The sequence below is a fragment of the Podarcis filfolensis genome (genome assembly GCF_964270895.1).
Source record: "Podarcis filfolensis genome assembly, chromosome: 3".
Classification (NCBI taxonomy): domain Eukaryota; kingdom Metazoa; phylum Chordata; class Lepidosauria; order Squamata; family Lacertidae; genus Podarcis; species Podarcis filfolensis.
In genome coordinates this window covers 102,620,419-102,641,256 of record NC_139606.1, presented here as the reverse complement: position 1 = coordinate 102,641,256, position 20,838 = coordinate 102,620,419, and the positions used below count along the sequence as shown (strand labels likewise).

Here is a 20,838-nt window from a genome sequence, read left to right as displayed (position 1 = left end):
TTCTCTTTCCAGTCTATTTCTGAAATTCCTTTGTAGTAATACAGCTACTTTGAGATCTTGTATAGAATGTCCTGGGAGATTGAAGTGTTCTCCTACTGGTTTCTCTGTCTTGTGTCTCACAAGACAGAGTAGCTGTATTACTACAAAGGAATTACTACAAAGGCTCATCACAGCTATCTGCCAATCACCCATTCCCACCACCCTTCTGAGTAATACCCCTCCCCACCTTCTCACTATATAGAAGGATCTGGCAACTTCTGTTTCAGTGTATCTGAAGAAGTGTGCATGCACACGAAAGCTCATACCAAGAACTAACTTAGTTGGTCTTTAAGGTGCTACTGGAAGGAAAATTTTTTTTTGTTTTGACTATGGCAGACCAACACGGCTACCTATCTGTAACCGTATAAATTAAAATATGCACATTTCATGCAAGACGGTGTCCTTGGCTGTCCTCTTTTTTTGGCGTTGAGTTTCTGCTTTGGGGACGAGCATGTTAAATAGCTACCTTTCTTTATTGCAGCAGGCAGTTCCACAGTTCAACTATCAAGAACCTCCAATTTGATGATTCCCACCAAGTGGCTGCAAGCCACTGAGTTAGGCTGGTTTTTGCTTTCCAATGATAATTTCAGTCTTGCAACAACAACATAATTTTTTTTTTTTGCGGTTGTATTTTTATTTATTTATTCACTGAAATGCTGGGTCCTACCTACTGTTAAATGCCAATCTGTCTCCTGACTCTTAACACTCAATGAGAACTATTCGCCATGGATGGGAAGAGATTCTTCGCACTAGGTAATGTTGGAAGGAATTGAGGTTATGATTTAGGGAGCCACATGATTATTTAGCAAGCACCCAGCAGGTCTTTCGATTTGTGTTTAGGGAACAGCCGCCTTTGTGTGCAATGCAGCATCTGATTTTGAAGTGGGGTGGGAGGGGGTGGGGAGACAAAAAGGTTATGTTGGGTGTGTCCAGGACTTTGAAGAACCAAAAGTACCTCTCTCTGGATTGTGGTCAATCTGTCTATGCCTAGCAGCCTTTTCTGATGCAACCAAAGCGTTGAAGTAATTGGACTGTCACCACACTCTGGGGGCTGGTAAAGGTAGAACAGCATCCGCCAACCTGGTGCCTTCCATGAAGGCTGAGGCTCATGGGAGCTGTGGTCCAAAGCATCTGGAGGACACCCAGTTGGCGAAGGCGGATGTAAAATATAAAAACAGCTCTTCCCATTGATAGTGCAACCTAATCACTCTCGCAATATATTCTACAGAGGCAGTACGCCTCTCTGAATACCATTTGGTGGGAATCACAAGTAGAGGAAAGTGTTCTTAGTGTTGGCCATTGTGAGAACAGATTGCTAGATCACATGGACATTTCAACCTGCTCTAGTTGGGCCTGTTTTGTTTTCCTAACCAGCAAACTATATTTTGTAGTTAACTGGGGCTCTGAACCAGAATTTCAATATGTGGCTGGCAGTTCTGGTTTGTACAGAAGGTACAAACCAAGGTTTGTTGGAATGATATGTAACAGTAAACTGTTTTTTGCAACTATCACCACTCGGTGGTGGGGATTGGGGAGTTCCTTTCAGTTTTAATGACAAATTTGCATTAAAAAAAACACCTCCCAAATTTGCACTTCTTGCAACAACACACAGATACTGCTATCCTTCTGGAATTCACACATCTCCGAATTTTGAAATGCAGTTCTCAAACCAAAGGATATGTGAAAAAACATGCATATATTAGTGGAAAGTCTACATAGAACCATTAGTATTGGTGAAAATAATGTACAAAAATGCATTATGTTCTGGGAAATGGTTTGCCAAAATGTGTATATTAAGGAAAATAGCATGTTGCATATAAAAATGTCTATATTAGGAAAAATACACACCAAATACTGACAAATGTTCATGAGGACTTTTTAAAATAATTGCGAACTGTTGGAGAAATGAACTGAAAAAGAAGACACTTACAAAATCCACATTTTCCAGATTCAGCCATCACTATCTGGTCATATAAACAGTAGCAGAAAAGGAGTTTACACTGGTGCATGGGCCAAAACTGATGACTGCTATAGAGTAAATATCTGCTGCTAAAGTCAATAGGAAAGATACCAATATATGTATTGCTCTGCTACTTTTAAGGCAGTCAGTGTTTAGCCAAAACAAACTCTTTACAGAGCAAAGGTCACATAACACAGCAAGTTGCATGATAAGTATAACCTTTCCACTACTCTAGGTTCCAATCCTGTTTAGACTTGTAGTCTAAAAGCAATGCTAGTCAAATGCAAGAAGTCTATTCAAGTCCTTTTGTTCTGTTTACTTTTGCATATAGATTTGCTCAGAAAAGCTCTTCAGCCAGGGACTCAAGTAAAGATTGCTGGGGTGATGGGCCTCAGTTGCATCAGACATGTGCTGAAGCAACTGCCCTGTACCATAGCTTGGTACTTCTCCTAAACACTGCTAGCTGAATAATAATAATAATAATAATAATAATAATATGAATGTTGGTGATCTGACACTAAGTAGAGCGCATTGCAGTAGTCCAAGCGGGAGATAACTAGAGCATGCACCACTCTGGCGAGACAGTCTGCGGACAGGTAGGGTTTCAGCCTTCGTACCAGACGGAGCTGATAAACAGCTGTCCTGGACACAGAATTGACCTGCACCTCCATGGACAGCTGTGAGTCCAAAATGACTCCCAGGCTGCGCACCTGGTCCTTCAGGGGCACAGTTACTCCATTCAGGACCAGGGAGTCCTCCACACCAGCTCGCCCCCTGTCCCCCAAGAACAGTACTTTTGTCTTGTCAGGATTCAACCTCAATCCGTTAGCCGCCATCCATCCTCCAACCGCCTCCAGACATTCACACAGGACCTTCACTGCCCTCACTGGTTCCTATTTAAGAGAGAGGTAGAGCTGAGTATCATCCATTTTACTGTATAATGGAGTGTTGGCCTGGAACCTTTGTGGAAAGACTATAGCTCTGTGGTGGAGCATGCAGAAGGTCCCATGTTTGATCCCCAGCATGTCCAGGTAGGACTAAGAAAGGCCGCTCTCTGAAACCCTAAAAAGCTGCTTGCTCTCTGTCACTGTGGACCAGGTTGGGGAGACTGTGGGCCTCCAGATATTGTTGGACTGAGACTCCCATCTGTCCCAGACAGCATGGTCAATAGTTTAGGGTGATGGAAGTCCAGCAACAGCTGGAAGGCCACAAGATCCTTACCCATGGTGCTCCTAAAATTGAGCTACATAGATAGACCAATGGTGTCAGACAGGTGTCAAACATGCACACCTGGGTGTGGTGTCCTTGGATAACTTAAAGCTAGCTTTCCATACTTCTGAGCATATAGTCCTTGCGTCACTGAATGGAAAAAGCGCATGAACAACTTCAATTATGAAAATGCCTCGTTTGTCCTTTTGCTCCCTCAAACAGCGTATATGTCAAAATTTGCTACAAAACGTAATTAGCAAATTATCTGGGCACAGTGCAAGTCAATCATAATTGCTTTAAGAGGCTGACTGTAGCAAAGCTGGATGGGTGGTTGAGCTGTTTCATTTTCTGCTGGGGTTTACTAAAGTTCATTACAATGGCTCCAACAGCCACTCTGAAATTCACTATGTGCGTCTTGACACTCTCAAAGAACTCTACTAGGTTAAGTGAGACTGGGCCTGCTCTTGCAGAAGCTATGCTGGTTCTGCTTCAGCGAGGCTTGTTCTTCTACATGCTTGGCTGTGTTATCTTTAACAATGCTTTCCATCAGTTTTCCAGAGACAGCTAACTAGTCTACCATTTCCAGCATCCATCCCTGGATCCCATTTTCAAAATGGATGTTACATTGGCCATTCCCCAGTCTTCAGTAGCTGGAAACCACGGGAGGGGAGAGCACTCTTGTTCTTCGCTTGAGGGTTTCCCATGGGCATCTGAATGGCCACTGCGAGAACAGGATGCTGGATTAGATGGGTCATTGGCCTGATCCAGCAGGCTATTCTTATGTTCACCCACCACTTCCAGTTTATGGGGCTGAACCACCGTAAAATCTGCTTTGTCCCCTCAATTCCAACAGCAATAAGCCAAAGGCTTTAATTTGATCGAAGCTTTTCTCTCGGAGAAAATTTAAGCAAACTTGTGTACTCTTGTCTGCCTTAAAAGGCTATAGTTGTTGTTGTTGTTGTTGTTGTTGTTTTCTGCTTTAATACCATCATTATAATTATTTGTTAGTTAACTTGGACTTTGGGAAGGAGGCGTGAGGCTCTGGCAGGCTCCTAGAGCCCTCCCACCTCCTTTCCAAGCTGGGAAAGCACTAGCTAGGCTTTGGGAAGGAGACGGGAGCTCTCTAGGACCATGTCAGAGTGCCTGCTTACCTGGCTTAGGGAAGGCAGTGTGAGGGCTGGGTGTCAAATGTTGCAGAGGGCTGCCAAACAGTGCCTCGAGGGCTGCATGCAGTCCACAGGCTGCGTGTCGGACCATCCTGTTCTAGACTTTACCTCGAACCTTGGTTTAGTTGCCTTCTAAAACTATAGTTTTGCTAACAGAAAACAATTAAGAGGAAGGGCCATAGCTGACTGCATTACAGGGGGCTGGACCAGATGGACCTTGGGTTCCTTGCAACTCTACAATTCTATGATTCTATGACTGGTGGAGCACGTAGAGGTCCCAAGTGCAATCTCCAACATCGCCAGGTAAGGCTGGGAGAGATTTTTGCTTGAAACCCTGGAGAGACGCTGACAGTCAGCACCAACAATACTAAGCCAGATGGGCCATTGACCTGGCTTAGTATAGCAGCTTCCGATGTCTTGTACTTTATCAGTTATGTAGAGTAAGTGAAAAGTGCAAAAAAATAAAAATAACCCCAAACACGAATCAATGCCCGATTTGACATTGTCCCTTTACAGCAAATGCCTAGCGTAATTTTCAAAGAAAATATGCCTTTTGTGCTAAAAATATCTTTTGTAAACAAGCTTTGATTGATTCCCACTGTCAGGATGTGCATAGCTCCAGAGGGCCAGAACACATTTCCGCAGATGCTTGCTCACTTCCTTCCATCCAGCTTCTTGGAATGTAGCGGAGGGCTAAAAAAACCAGGCTCTCTTTTTGCAAGAATGAACGGCTCAGGTATGATCCAAACCCAAAACTCCACAATCCAATGTGGAGAAGAACCAACATGCTTTTGTATACATGCTATTTTGTTCAAAATATAAAGATTCCTGCTTACACAGCAGCAGGACTTATAACTGGTATTTATTATAATATTTATAGGCCACTCTTTCACAAAAAACGTCGATGATATAATATAACAACAGCCCTGGATAATTCCGGATTCCATTGCTCATGCCCCAAAGTAAATGGATTGTAGATTTCATCTTAAGAGCACAAACCACTGACAATAGTAGTATAAATGCAATTGAAGCGGGGATGACTAACCGGATGATACTGGGCTGCAACTTTCATCATTGCTCCCTATTGACCATGTTGACTTGGGAATCTGACAACATCTGAAGGGCCACAGAACAGCCACACCTGAATTACAGAAACAATCCTTGACATGTTTACCTGCAATAAATCCCAATGAGCAGGGAGACTTATTTCCACACAACGTAGTAAGTCACTGCACACTGACTTAACACCACTTGTTTTGACCACACTGAAGTTCTCAATTGCATAAGGACCTGAGAAGCTGCCTCAGTCCATCAAGCCCAGGAATGTCTTCTCTGATTGGCAGGAGATTTCCAGGGTTTCAGGTAGTTGTATTTCCCAGTCCGACCTGGAGGCACCAAGGACTGAGCCCGGATACTCTGTCACTGAGCTACGGTCCACCCCCAAATTGCAAGTGCAACAGAGTTTGGTCCAAGTTTTGATCAAAACTGGTAAATGTACTATAGCTAATCTGATTACCACCTCTTCCATGGGGCGGGGGTAACACACGAGGGGGCGGGACACCCAGTCACTCCTCACATTTATATTTTGATTGATGTACTGATGTGTAACTTCATTCTGTATGTTTACTAGAAATTAAGTCCTCCTGCATTTACAAGATTGCTTCCAGGTGTATGTGCATAAGCTTGCTGTCTTAGAATGCATGCCAGTCCCCCGCACACAAACGGAACATTCACTGAGCCAAAAACAGCCAATAAAGTCCAAGAAGGCAACAAGTGTTATGCCTTGGGCTATCCTTGAAATATTCAGGTAGATCCTTATATTGAGCGCAATCTTGTAGAGTGCATATTATAAATTACAAACAGGTCCATTTTGCCAAAAACCCAATGCTTATGATGTTTCGTAAACCACACAGAAAAACTGTTTTTCACACACATCTCCCTTGTTCCTTACCCGCTTTCTGGCTCGGGTAATAAGGATCTTTTCTCGAAACAAGCTCAGGCCATCTCCCTGACTGCCTTCCCTTTTCTGAAGGAGCTTCCTGTCTGTTTCCTAGTCTTTCCTATTACTTTTACTGTCTGTAGCCACAGAAATAACCCACCAGTTTCCTCCACCTGTTCAAGAAAATATGAAACAAAAGAAGTAGGTGGGGGGAGGAGGGGGAAAGAGACTAAACGAGACTAAAAAAAGAATGGTATACTAAGCATGGTTTCCAGGAAAAACTGTCTCAACATAGCCTTTGTTTGTCTAGCCCAAGCTGAAAAGGGTGGCATCCCGTGGGCCTTACTCTATACTTTCTAAAGTTAACTGCCTGACTCAGACTAAACATTGGCCATGTTCACACGTAACAGTAACCCACAGTCACAGGTTATCCCAAAACCATGGTTTGCTGCTGGGTAGCTGATCCTGACTTGCCAAGTGAGTAACAAACCACAATACCTGGTTGAGACGCAATGTGAAGCCGAGGTTGTCAGAGGAGAAGCAAAATAGGAGCATCTGGGGAGCCTACACCAACACACTGCCCATTCACTTTGAACCACGAAAAGCCAAGAAGTGTTGCTTAGCATTAGTTGTGAACTGATTCCCCTTACAAACCACAGTTTCCAATAAGAAGTGAGCCTTGGAGAACATACCGTTCCTCTCTGGCGCAGATTCCGCTCCTCTTGCCTTTATTAAGAACATAAGAAGATCCTCCTGGATCTTCTGTTGTCCAAGCCTCCCTGTCTGATCTTCAGAAAGAACTCTTTCCAGGCCACAAAGGTAAAAAGGTAGCATTCACATTTGTTGCTCGGCATGTATGGTTGCCACATCTGGAGGGCAAACCATTCTCCATTCTAACCAAACCTAAGAAGAGACAAGATGGCTCACTCATGCTTCCTTTCACCCTGCTAGTTCAGAACATCAGATGTCACTCTGACTTCAACATGTGTTGGATGTTTTATTCTGTCGGTCAACTGCTAGGCTGTCATCATTCCCCACCCACCCAACCACAGTACCTATGCCAGAAGAAGCTAGCCTTTAGGCCCCAGATGTTGTTGGACTGCAACTCCCATCATTCCTAACCACTGGCCATGCTGGCTGGAGCTGATGGGCGCTGGAGTCCAACAGCACCTATTTTTATTCAAGTGGTTTACAAAAGGCAAGCTAAAATATTCACTAAAAGCATCGGTGAAAGCAAACATTGAAAACAAGTTACATAAAAATAATAAAATAAAACCAGCAATTTTGAAACAAATATGCTTACTAAAATCACATGTTACAATCACAGTCTAATGTTGCATACCTGGGTTGGTTTGCCGAAATGAGTAAGTAGCAGGTGCCGAAAACAATACAGCAAAAATGCCTTCTTAATACAGTGGTACCTCGGGTTAAGTACCAGATGTTCCGGAGGTCCGTTCTTAACCTGAAACTGTTCTTAACCTGAAGCACCACTTTGGCTAATGGGGCCTCCTGCTGCTGCCACGCCGCCAGAGCACGATTTCTGTTCTTATCCTGAAGCAAAGTTCTTAACCTGAAGCACTATTTCTGGGTTAGCGGAGTCTGTAACCTGAAGCGTATGTAACCTGAGGTACCACTGTATTAGAAGGGACCACAAGGGTCATCTAGTCCAAGCAATGCAGGAATCTTTTTGCCCAACATGGGGTTTGAACCCATGACACTAAGATTTAGAGTCTCGTGCTCTACCAACTGAGCTATCTGGTAAGATGGGCAGGGAGTTCCAAATTTGGGTGTTGCCACACTAAGGGATCGAATGCTTGCAATCTAGAGGGCCCCCGGCCTATGCCTTCATTCACATGGCAGGGAGAAATTTTGAGCCATTCCCCAGAACTGCACAACAACACGCTGGGTAAATTTCTGTGTGTTGAATTTCTGTTGATTTCTGAGCGTCATTCTACCATTCAAGGTGATTAAAAAAACAGAAAGACTCCCCCCTAAGCACACCATGAAGAAAATGGGAACAATATTCTACAGCTATTGTTCCCGTTAGCTTCCTGAAATACTAATCTCAGCCGAGCCGGCAGACTACCAGGTCTAATGCTTCCTTCCCAGCATTCTTGCACAGAGCTGCCTACTGTGAAAAATCAAAAGGAAATGTTACTAACTAAAGAAGGAACCAAAAGAACGCTTGGTATGTTGCACTCTTTTGAACTCCAAGGCATGGGACCAGCATTTCCTATTATGAAACGATTAAAAAAAGAACAGTTTCAGACCTTCAGGTGGCTTCAGTGGAATACACATAGGACACAAAACTCATTCTAACAGTAGCACAGGTTCATTCTAAATACAGTGGTACCTCGGGTTAAGTACTTAATTCGTTCCGGAGGTCCGTTCTTAACCTGAAACTCTTCTTAACCTGAAGCACCACTTTAGCTAATGGGGCCTCCTGCTGCTGCCACGCTGCCGGAGCACAATTTCTGTTCTCTTCCTGAAGCAAAGTTCTTAACCTGAAGCGCTATTTCTGGGTTAGCGGAGTCTGTAACCAGAAGCGTATGTAACCTGAAATGTATGTAACCTGAGGTACCACTGTACTCATTTTCCCTCTTCTCTTTGGCAAGCTGAAATACAGGTGGGGAGTGGCAGGGGTGCCAACCTGAATGAAATATTGTTTGGGCCCAAATAAGCCCCAACCCACATAACCAATCACGTGATGCAGTGCACACACACCATTTGAATGGGAATGCCCATCAACTTGGGGGGGGGCAGCTCCCTCAAATATTTTATTGTGGGTTCTGAAGCCCCCATGGCCCCTAGGAGTTGGCTCCTATGAGGGGGGAGACTCAGCTACCAACTTTTCTCAAATGAAGACGTGATGTGACATAGCTTGCTTTGAAAATGTTTGAGCTGAATTGATAATTGAACTCCTATACCAAATTTGCCAAGGGTTGCTTTTTGTTGGTAAAATAATATAACCCTGCCCCCTGCCCAAGCAAATATGTGTGTAAATCTGGCATGACTGTACTTCTAAGAGTCCAAATGTTTGCTTCGAAAAACAAAACAAAACTATAAACTTGAAGTCTTTGTCTGTTTGTTTTAAGTAAAAAATGTTAACTTAAATCAGCAAGGTGGGTGTAGGAAGTAATGAGACTAAACAGGAAGGGGAGAGCTTGAAACAAGATAAAGCTGGACATAACATTTTGACTATTTGTATATTTGCTGCTTTGGAAGGGTGGGATACTTCTCAGGCTGATGAGGAGGGATGATCAAACCTGTCAATTTCAGTTTCTCCCCTATTTTTCATTTTTCCACTCTTAACGTCACTTCTCCACATCAGTTTGCAATTTTTAAAAAAATCCTCATGAAAACTGAGCAGCAAATTTCTCCTCAAATTCACACAGGTGTGTGCAATCTTGTCTAATGTACACTTTTTTACGATTTTTGCGCTGTTGTTATTATTTCTTAAATTTCCATACCACCCTTTATCTGAGGATCACAAGACACTTTGCAATATAAAAACACAAAAATACACAATGTAGTAACAAACAAACAAAAAAACAATAACCTACGCACACAGTTTAAAAGCAAAGCAAATTTTCCCCAATATAATGTTTTTTTGTATGGGGTTTTCACGAACATATGCAATTTCATGTACGCCTTACCATAGTTATATGCATTTTTGCACACATTACATGGCTAGAGAACTGCACTGCAACATTCAGAGAAATGTGAATTGGCTGTGTTTCAATTTTTATATTGTTTCGGAAAGTATGAACTAGGGAGGCTTAAAATGAGAACTCTGTTGAGAATTCCTACCCATCTCTGTTGGTCAGATATCATTTGGCAGATTTTATCTGGACTGCTTAAGTCAGTGTTTCTCACTTTCTCACTTTTGAACTCCAGAGCTATGGAGATATCTCCTATCTTTGTAGAATGTGATGCTCAAGATCATGCCAGGCACTTTGACCTCCCATTGGCTCTTTTGCAACCCTCCCACAATGTGTTCTACATCAGTAGCTTGGGTGACAAATTTTCATAAGTAGGACCTGCAAAAAATGTTGCAGTGTGGCATATCTAGGATTCCAGCCAGCCATGACTTTTTCTAAAATACTGCATTTCACACACACAAACAGAGAGAGAGAGACAGAGAGAGATGAGGCAGAGGAGGAGGAGGAGGGAGAAAGGTTTTTGCAGTATGTACTGACAGGGACGCGGGTGGTGTTGTGGGTTAAACCACAAAGCCTAGGACTTGCCGATCAGAAGGTCAGCGGTTCGAATCCCCACGACAGGGTGAGCTCCCGTTGCTCGGTCCCTGCTCCTGCCAACCTAGCAGTTCGAAAGCACGTCAAAGTGCAAGTAGATAAACAGGTACCGCTCTGGCGGGAAGGTAAACGGTGATTCCGTGCGCTGCTCTGGTTCGCCAGAAGTGGCTTAGTCATGCTGGCCACATGACCCGGAAGCTGTACGCCGGCTCCCTTGGCCAATAAAGCGAGATGAGCGTCGCAATCCCAGAATCAGCCACGACTGGACCTAATGGTCAGGGGTCCCTTTACCTTTACTGATCCACACTCTGAGAATGCATTTATGATTAATATATAGGCCTATAGACATAAAGGCACAATGCTGTGTACTGATCTACACATCTGTTACCCATACATGTGGTTTTGAAGAATAAGGATCACATCTAGGCACACCATGGCCATAGGAACCTATTCTTTTGGATGTCAGGTTTGCTAGGAGAGAATGCTAGGGTGTTAGGGAAAGGTTGCTGCACTGCTGATTCCCCATGTCCCATAGATAGGTAATTAAATAGCGGGCTTGAGTTCAAAAATGGAGAAACATACATCACACTTGATGGTACACCACATAAACTAATAGATATAGTAATGTTTTTCTGCATCTCTGGGTTCTGTTCTGTTCTCTGGGGGCCTCAAACTTTTAACAAGACTTGCAACTACAGCTCAAGAAAACCAATAGCAACGAAGGAACCAGGAAGCAACAGTCAAATACTGGCTTTGAGAGAAATGCATATTACAGAAGTGAGTGGAATCCAGTTAGCACCCTTGCTTTCACACAGCAGGAGCATCTACTATCACAGCTCCCTGGGCACCCCCAAAATCTGTTCCAGAGGGTTGGGGGAGGTGAGTTGCAGGAAGAAAGGGGAACTGGCAAAAATTGCTTCCCTCCCCCATTCTGCTGGCAGAAGCCTCTGCTGGATCCAAAGGTCTTCCATCAGCATGGGAGGTGTCATTGGATGAAACCTTTAAAGCAGGAGGGGGAAGTCCAAAAGGTTGTGCACCCCTGCCTTAAGAAGTAAAACAGCTACAGCCCTGGGATAATAATCTCCACTGACTTACTGCACAATACGCAGTCACTGCCAGGGAAGCTTTCCTGAATCTCTGAATGTTCTCACTGATAGAATTACGAATTACAGACTGGAGCTATCCAACTAGCTATGTAACTTTGGGAGGGGAAATCAACAGGCAGACCCAACTTAGCAAAGGACGAACTTTGAAAGAGGATGCACACTCCAGAACAGGAAATAATGGTTTGTTATTGTTTTAATCCAAACTGTCTTAATTTCCTCCCTGCTCGATGCATTAAACCACTTAGCGTAAGGGGTGACGCAATCCTCCGATTCGAAATAACATCTGCCTACGATCCTGTTTTTAACTAAATGAACGGGGCATTAATTCCAAAGATTGGAGGCTAACCTTTTTTATTTTTTTTAAAACCTAATTCACATCACTTGTTATTTCTGGAAATATTGGGGGGGGAGCGGTAAATGGAACATTCAGAAGTATACCATGCTCGACGTGGGACTGGCAATCTGGCAAAAGTGTCATAGATTTTTAACTCAGCCGGTATTGAATGATGCAGTGAATATGTATTTCCCCCTCTGGCAGCTGTCTATAGTGTTGGTGGCTCCTGCCATGCAGAGTTGGAAGGGAACACAAGGGTCAGCAAGACCAAATCCCTGCGACGCAGAAATTTTCTGCTCAAGATGGCGCTTGAACCCACAATCCCATGATAAATCATCTCACCAAGCCTTACTTTAGGGGTGACAGTCCCGATTTCTCTGCTGGATGTGGACTGCCAGGTGGCCATGAGGGCAGAAGAACCTGCCTAATCAATCTAGGTAGTCCATCTAGCTACAGTGACCAGTAGCCACTCTCCAGACAGGATTCCCCCCTAGTCCTACCAGGAGACACAATGGCTAGAACCTGGGATCTTCTGCATGCAGAACATGTGCCGTGCCAATGGACTATGGATCCTTACCCGGGATCCATTGCATGGTGCATGACAAGTGGCTCTGTTGACAGCATGTTACTTGCCCACAGAAACACCATCATGGAAACCTCTAATTAAACACTCTGAATAATGAGGTTCACATGCATAAGCAAACAAACACTCTCTCTGACCAAGTTCCATTTTGCATGGCTCCCCTGGGCTGAGCAACGTGGGTGGTTTTCCGCCTGATGCATTAAGGCAGCCAGACTAGATTTTATTGGGCAGGGAATCTAGGCCATATCACAAATCTATTCTCTGTTGCAGGCAGCGCTAATCAAGTCATTAGGGTGGACCATTCAGTCTGTTTCCGGTCTGTGCATATTCATAAATCTGTTCCCTCTTGTTTCCGCATTAATCTGTGCAGGTGTTTTTTTTTTAAAAAAGAAACATTTAAAAAAACATTTAAATATGTATTTTTCTTTCAAAATATGCAGAAGTTTCAATCCCCAGCAACTCGAGGTAGAACTGGGAGAGAATTGTGCCTGAAACTCTGGAGAGCTGTTGCCAGGCTAGTGTAGAAAAGACTGAGCAAAATGGACCAATGGTTTGATTCTGCATATGGCAGTGCCCAGTGCTTAAATGCACATTTCTAAACTTATTATATCTCAGAATAGACATTTAATGTCGAATTTCAAAATGCACATTTCAAAATGCACCTCGATACAAGTTTTGGACCAGGAGATGCACTGCAAAATTTGAAGGAGTGAGAAATCAGAAAGCTGACTATGTTTCAATCTGCATATTAGCCAAAAGAGGTGTAGCTGAGGTCCTTTCATATCAGATTTCTCCAGAATCCCATTCATCAGACACCTCTGTTAGCATTCTCTTTTGCTGGGCAGGCTTCTGCTGGTATAGAAGTATGCAAGCTTTTGAATTATACAAGGGCTCTTTGGCAGAATGGAAATATAAGATAATTTTCAGCTGTACAGATGGCAAAGATAACAAGACATGAAACACTTCTGGCACTTCAAGGAGATGGCCGACCAATCTCCAAAGGTGTTTTTCCTGCCTTCACACAGAGACTTGCACACACAGCAGAGGGTTGCAGACTACAGAAATGACCAGCAATGTGCTATAGATACTTAGGGAGACAGAATGGCCTTTATATGCTATCCTGTTTAAGCAAAGACCTTCTAAAGGCAGTTATGCAACCGTCTTTTCCACACAAGATTGAGATATGCTTGTCCCAGCATGGAAATCTTTTGTGATTTACCATCTCTGGCATTTTAATTAGATTAAAAATTCCTCAAGCTTGAAAATCTTTTAATTGGTTTTAATTAACATTGGTCCGGGTTTATTTTTAGGTGTATGCCTTGCCTTTGTGAAGCAATGCTGATTTTGTGCATGTGCGTGTGTCTTATTTGTCTTTTATTTGTTACTTGGGCAATGCATTAATTTTATGTATGTAATACCAGCATAGACCTTTCCTTCCTTCACAGCCAACTTGGCAGGAGTGAGGAACAAATTGGGTATAAATTTAAACAAATTCCTAGGCTTGGAATTGCCATCTTTAAAAACAAACACAAACAAAACAGCAACCACCACCAAAAAGTAGTTGCAGGTTGATAAAATGTGGGGGGGGAATGGATCCTTCCACCCAATGTTTTCCTTCTGATAAATCTCCCAAAGTAATTTGCCCTTGAACAGGGCCAGCTCAAGACATTCTGCTGCTTGACCACTACACAACTGAACAATATTGAAAGGTCCTGGGAACTGGGGCCCATACTCCCCAAATGGGAAGTTTGATGGACCTGAGACAAGGAGCTGGGTTGCCAGTTGTCACTGGACAACACACCACCTGTTAAGTTGTGGGTGAACATATCAGACGACACAGTGATTCTTCAAACAGCTCTTGTTTATTCACAGGCCAGAACAGAACCGAACTGAAGGGTTCAGTCAGCCTGCTTATATAGAGCTCCAGTACAACGTAACTGTAACCATTTTCTAAAACTATCCAATCACTGAACGTCACTTTCGATCCATTATTTGCATAACTATCTACAGTATCCCCCTGCTGGCCCAGGGTGAGAACTTCAGTACATAACACCACCATTCATAGACATCTCTGCTTTTACAAAGCTTACCTGAAGACAATAGTTTGTGTGTCCGCAAGAAACTGATTGCGAGGCGCATTATCGATGCTTTGTCCAGGTGTGAGCTGATGTTGTGAGGCAAAGGGAGTTCATGGGCCAGCTCATAGAAGACTTCTGTCTCCTTGCTCCTCCTGCACCTTGCGGCATCCCTCGACTTCTCCTTCCTCCTTTCAGAACTGCTCCTGTGATGACAAAGAAAAGACAAAAGGAGAAAGAGAAAATAATTGTACCGACTGTAAAAGCTATTGAGAAGTAATAATTTATAGTCCAACAGTACAAATACAAGGGCCTTCTGGAATGGGGACAATGTTCTCAATCTCACTGAGTTCACAATGGTTTGTTCTAAATTAGCTGTTGTATTTGCCTTATCCCTCATAATCTCACATCCTCTGGGCAATGCACCATTTTTCAGTTCAAAACCATTTAATCTTAAGAAAATCAATCAACCGTGGTAATTAAAACCCACAAAAGGAAGAAAACTGGACAAATAACATATTTCCAGTCACAACTAACCCCACCGAGTGCTAAAAACGATATTGCATCGCATAAAAGCAGACAAGTGACATCACTATTGATGTTCATTAAAAAGGTGAGCTCTGAGTTGACAAAAGTGGCGGGAGACTAAATGATCGCTGTTTTCTGATGGCACTGTGATCTGAAGTAGGAATTAAATACAGTGGTACCTCGGGTTACGATCTTAATTCATTCCGGAGGTCCGTTCTTAACCTGAAACCGTTCTTAACCTGAGACGCGCTTTCACTAATAGGGCCTCCCGCCACCGCAGTGCAGCTGCGTGATTTCCGTTCTCATCCTGGGGCAAAGTTCGCAACCCAAGGTACTACTTCCGGGTTAGCGGAGTTTGTAACCCAAAGCATTTGTAACCCAAGGTACCACGGTACAAGGAATGGGACCAGCAACAAAATGTGTCCTCGCCTCCAAGCAGGTCATATCCTTGCCTGCTTACCAGTCAGCCATACCTTCCTCCAGTGTATTATTATAAGCTGTACAGAGTTCAGGCAGGGCATTCTGATCCCCATCAAAGCCCAGTTGTCCAGTTTTACTTTCTTTTCAGCATCCTATGGCTTCTGAACAAGCTCAATCAACTATGTTGTTTTTTTTCTCCCCCTGCCCTTTTCTTTATATAGATAGCATTTCTACAAACATGGGGTTTCCCCCAAGAATGCCAATATCTCATTTCTCAATGGCCCCATCTGGGCCTCATTCAAGTTGCTGCTCACCACCTGTGCCCACTATTTAAGGGAGTGGTGCTTAATTCATAATTTCAGCCTGTGGTCTCCTTAGCTCATGCCTCTGTTTTCCTGTTAAGAAACAAGGAGAGGCAATCACTTTATACAGCACAGGCCCAGCGGCACAGGTGTGCTGACCTGAGGGCACAACAATGAAGGAGGCAAACTATTCTCTTTTAGGCTGCAATCCTGTGCATGCTTACTTGGGATCAGGTCCCAGAGAACTCAGTGAAACACATCTTTTTTGGTACTGAAAAACTTCACTGGCTCCCAGCTCATCCCTGAGCATTCAACTCAGGTTGTTGGTGCTTCCCTATAAAGCCCTATACAACTTTGCAGAGCCGACCCAAGAAACTTTAATACCTGAGGCAAGGACAAGATACACACAGAGAGAGAGAGAATGTATGGAAGCCAACTGGACTTGTAGCTGAACTTTACTACAACACTGGGTTATAATGATGGGTCATCATCCTCTACCACACCTGAGGGCAGCAGACTAACTCAGAAAGTTGAGGGCACCAACCCCTCACTGCTGCTGCTCACCCTCAAGCATCTACAGGCGAACTAATATCAGTGTACTGGAAGAAGCAAAGATCACCAGTGTTGAAGCAGTGATTTTTCGACATCAACTTCATTGGACTGGTCATGTTGTGCGGATGCCTGATGATCATCTTCCAAAGCAACTACTCTATTCCGAACTTAAAAATGGAAAGCATAATGCTGGTGGTCAACAAAAGAGGTTTAAAGACTGTCTCAAGGCAAAGCTAAAAAAATGTGGTATAAACACTGACAACTGGGAAACACTGGCCTGCAAGTGCTCCAGTTGGAGAACAGGCTGTACCAAAGGTGTCATGGGCTTTGAAGACACTCGAACTCAGGACTCAAGGGAGAAATGTGCTAAGAGGAAGGCACGCTTGGCAAATCCACACTGTGATCAACTCCCGCCCAGAAACCAATGTTCCCACTGTGGAAGGACGTGTGGATCCAGAACTGGCCTCCACAGTCACTTACGGACTCATTGTTAAAACCGTGTTTATGGAAGACAATCTTACTCAGCTATGAGTGATCAGCAAAGAAGAAGCATTTGCCAGATGAGTTGACTGCCCCACTCTGCCTAATGCTAGGGCCAGCACTGATGGCAGTCATTTTTCTCTCCCGTCTTTCTCCCAAGTTGGGGTTAAAGGCAGCTCATATTCAAGAAATGGAAAACTATATTTAACTGAAGACTTTGATTGCTTCCCTTGGAAAAGGAGGAAGAGCAAAGGTTGGTTCTTGCTGACATATGATTGTCCAAAATCTCCCATTAGTTTCTAGAGTCCTCTTGGTTTTTGATACAGGAACACTTGGGTTCCCCCCACCCCACCCCATGACACTGGGGAAAATATTCCTATGCACATGCAAGCAGTCCACATCCCACTGTATCTGTGCTGCACAGCATTTTTTTTTAATCAAAAACATTTTGCAAGATTTGTTCTTTTTCAAAGGTAAATGTGCAGGAGACATCCAAGCCCAACTAAGTCTCTACCTGAGCCTTTGGGAATACCGCAGGTTAAAGAGATAAATTTTCTGCAGAACCAGCCAACTGAATCGCAAAAGCTTCATCATAAAGAAATACACTCGTGGCGTATAATCACATGCAAGGCCCCTCCCAAACTAATTTCTCCAACAAAGGTACTTGTTCAGCAACCTCAGCAATGCCTTAAATAGCCTTAGATGCTTAAGATTACAGACACAATAGCCCCACTAAGTAGCGTTTAGAAGGTTCCCCACCCCACCCCAACTTCTACAGCAAAAGGGGACACTTCTATGATATCGATTGCTGGTTGTCCACAATTATTATCAGCTATTTTGAATTAAAATGCTCCAGGGAAGGAATACAAGAGAGAAGTGTGTGTTGCTGGATGATGGAAAATAAGCAAGTTGTGAATTAAGTTCTCAAGCTCCTTTACTCAGACTATTGGTCTATTTAGCTTTGCACTGCCTGGCAGTGTATCTTCAGGGTTAACGACATAGTTTTCTCCCAGCCCCACCTGCAGATATTGAGGACACTGCTCTGCCACTAAGCTACAAGCCTTCCCCCCAACACAAGGGCTATATATCAGCGTTTCTGTGTGCTTTGGCACTTGTCACAGTGCCCCGTTGCACCAGAAGCAGTTTGGTCGTGCTGGCCGCATGATCTGGGAAAGCTGTCTGCAGACAAACGCTGGCTCCCTCGGCCTGAAAGCAGAGATGAGCGTCGCACCCCATAGTCAAATTTGCTTGGACTTAACCATCCAAGAGTCCTGTACCTTTACCTTTATATCAGCTGCAATCAAATTCTCTGCCAAAACCAGCTGCTTCTCTCCCAACTTTTAAAATCCACAAAGCTGTCAATCAGGGTTGTGGTCTTTAATATAATATAATAATAATTTATTATTTATACCCCGCCCATCTGGCTGGGCTTCCCCAGCCACTCTGGGCGGCTTCCAACAAAATATTAAAATACAGTAGTCTGTAAAACATTAAAAGCTCCCCTAAACAGGACTGCCTTCAGATGTCTTCTAAAAGTCTGGTAGTTGTTGTTCTCTTTGACATCTGGTGGGGGGGGCGTTCCACAGGGCGGGCGCCACTACCAAGAAGGCCCTCCGCCTGGTTCCCTGTAACTTAGCTTCTCGCAGTGAGGGAACCACCAGAAGGCATTCTCCCTTCTCTCACGCCGCTGAGAGTGCTTCTTCTGAAACTGGTATGTCTTGCAGTGCATATGCGCACCTCATCTCTAAACAAGAAAGCATGCTTTCTTCCCCATTTTATTTTTATTCATATGCAGATTTTAATTAAAGTCTAGATTGTCTGTGAAAGGTTTTGAATCACATAGTTTCTGGGCTCTTTTGCTCCTCTGTCCATCACACTTCCATATCCAGGAGCTCACGATGCCTGTCATGGGTTTTACCGCCCCCCCCCCCGCCATTTGATTTTTACAAGAACCCTGCCATTTTGGTTATACTGAGAGATTTGGGGCCGGTTCACATGGCACTTTCTTGTGCACTTGGTGCAGGTTCTTTGCAGTGCCCACACAATATCGCGTTTGTCAAAATGCCATCCTCCATCCCCTCTCCCCTTAAATCCAGAATTATCATTCATTTGGGCGGGTTTTGCTTATTGGATTTGGAAATGGTAAATCTGGAGACTTCCGGGTTGGCGCCTCCGGCAATGGCGGAGCTCCTCCGATCGGGAGGGACTTGCTCCGTGAAAAGCAGGGTCTAACCGCCACGGCGAAGGCGGAGACCCATAGAAATCACAGGCAGGAGAAGCCTGTGAACTTGGGATTCGGCTGGCACCTTTTGCACCTCCCCTACTCGCGGGGAAACCCTGTTTTGGGGATCAGGAGCGACGTGGGGTGAGTGGCGCGGTGCTTTGAAGCGACTGCTTCTTTCACGGAGTGAAGCCGCATTGCTGCTGCTGGAGAGCGCTGACTTTTTCCTGTGGACAATTGGACCTTAAACAACTACCCGTGAGTAGATTGGAAAATTTGGATCTTCAAATATTTTAATTCGGCAACGAAGCGGGAAGGCTCTAAACAGGAAGTCCGTCTTCCGCTTTTGTAAACAGACTGAAGCAAAGACGTTACAAACTAAAGTCTCTGAAAGTTTTTGATAAAGGATTAAAATTCCATCGGTTAAAAATACAAAACCCCCTTGGAAGCAGGAGAAGAGGGGGGAAGTCGTGAACCTAGTGAGAACCTGCAGGAGAGAGTGAAAAGCAAACTACCACTGCTCTGAACCTGGGAACGGTCTGCCTGATGACGTTTGGGGAAGGTTCATTGACAGAACGGATTTGACAGTTACTTAAAATTGGAAAGATACTGTTTCCATTGATCTCTTCTGAGTTTATCAAAGGGAGGAAAAAAATAACTGAAAATCGAAACTGTTTTTGTGCTTGAAAGAATTGATACAAGTTGAGACTGTTTCCCTCTAGAGGGAGCATGTGAAACTGTTACAGGAGTGTAACAGGGTAAGCTCCAGCTGCAAGATAAAGTTTCTGAGAATCAGAGATTGACCTTGGACTATTCAAAATGCTGATAGGAGAAGGTATTGTGACTGTATTATACAAGATAAACCGTTCACTTTAACAGCTGCATAAAAAGGCAAATGACATGATTTCCAAAATTGACAGTCGGGAACAGAAAGTGACCAATTTGAATCAAAAAGCAAGCAACAATACAGAAATAATTCAGGACTTGGAACAGGAATATACCTTGGTAGGACAAATGGTGGAGGAAAAGGAGAAAGATGCCGTTGCGAAACCTAAGGTAGTTCAAGCAGGATCCTCAGTTCTACAGGAGCAAACTGAGGATTATAAATTGAGGCCTTGCATGATTGATTCCAGCAAAAGCCAGATTTTGAGGATTGGACCCTGGCTTGGACTGAAGAATGAAAGTTGGAAAGATCTCTTTATTCAGGGACCAACTGACTTTTGGGACATGGGTTTGGGCCTAGAGGAACTTGAAGCTTTGGGGGCCTATGGATTTGGAGGAATCCTGAAATACATCCTGAAATACCTTATGGACTTTAGTTTCAATTATGGAAACTTGGCTGAGCTGTTCAGAAGGAAGAAAAGTTTTGTTTGGTTGGAGTTTACCCGAGATTTGCTCCTGAGTATTAAATAATATGAAGAAGATCCGCAGAAGGGACTTGGAAAAGAATTAAGAGCCTCGGATATAAGATCTCCAGGTTGATGGACTATATGGATCTGACGGAAAGGACTGGCAGAATCCGAAACCAGGGAGAAGGGAGGGTGGAAGAAGATTGGGAAGTTAAAGTTCATATTTAGAAATTTTGTGAAATTGATGACTGTTAGAAAAACCGTGGAATGATATTATATGGATTTAGTAGAAATGTTAGAAGAAGTTAAGTATAGATAA

General features: G+C 43.7%; 1 protein-coding gene across 3 annotated transcripts in view; it reads right to left on the bottom strand.

Moving 5' to 3' along the window:
- The window catches only part of EPAS1 (endothelial PAS domain protein 1), a 135,438-nt gene that overhangs the window by 48,472 nt on the left and 66,128 nt on the right, over positions 1-20,838 (bottom strand). For all 3 annotated transcript variants that reach the window (XM_083605006.1, XM_083605007.1, XM_083605008.1), the window contains one exon: positions 14,683-14,873. In XM_083605006.1, coding sequence (XP_083461132.1) covers positions 14,683-14,873 — 191 coding nt within the window. The remainder of the gene's footprint in view (positions 1-14,682; positions 14,874-20,838) is intronic.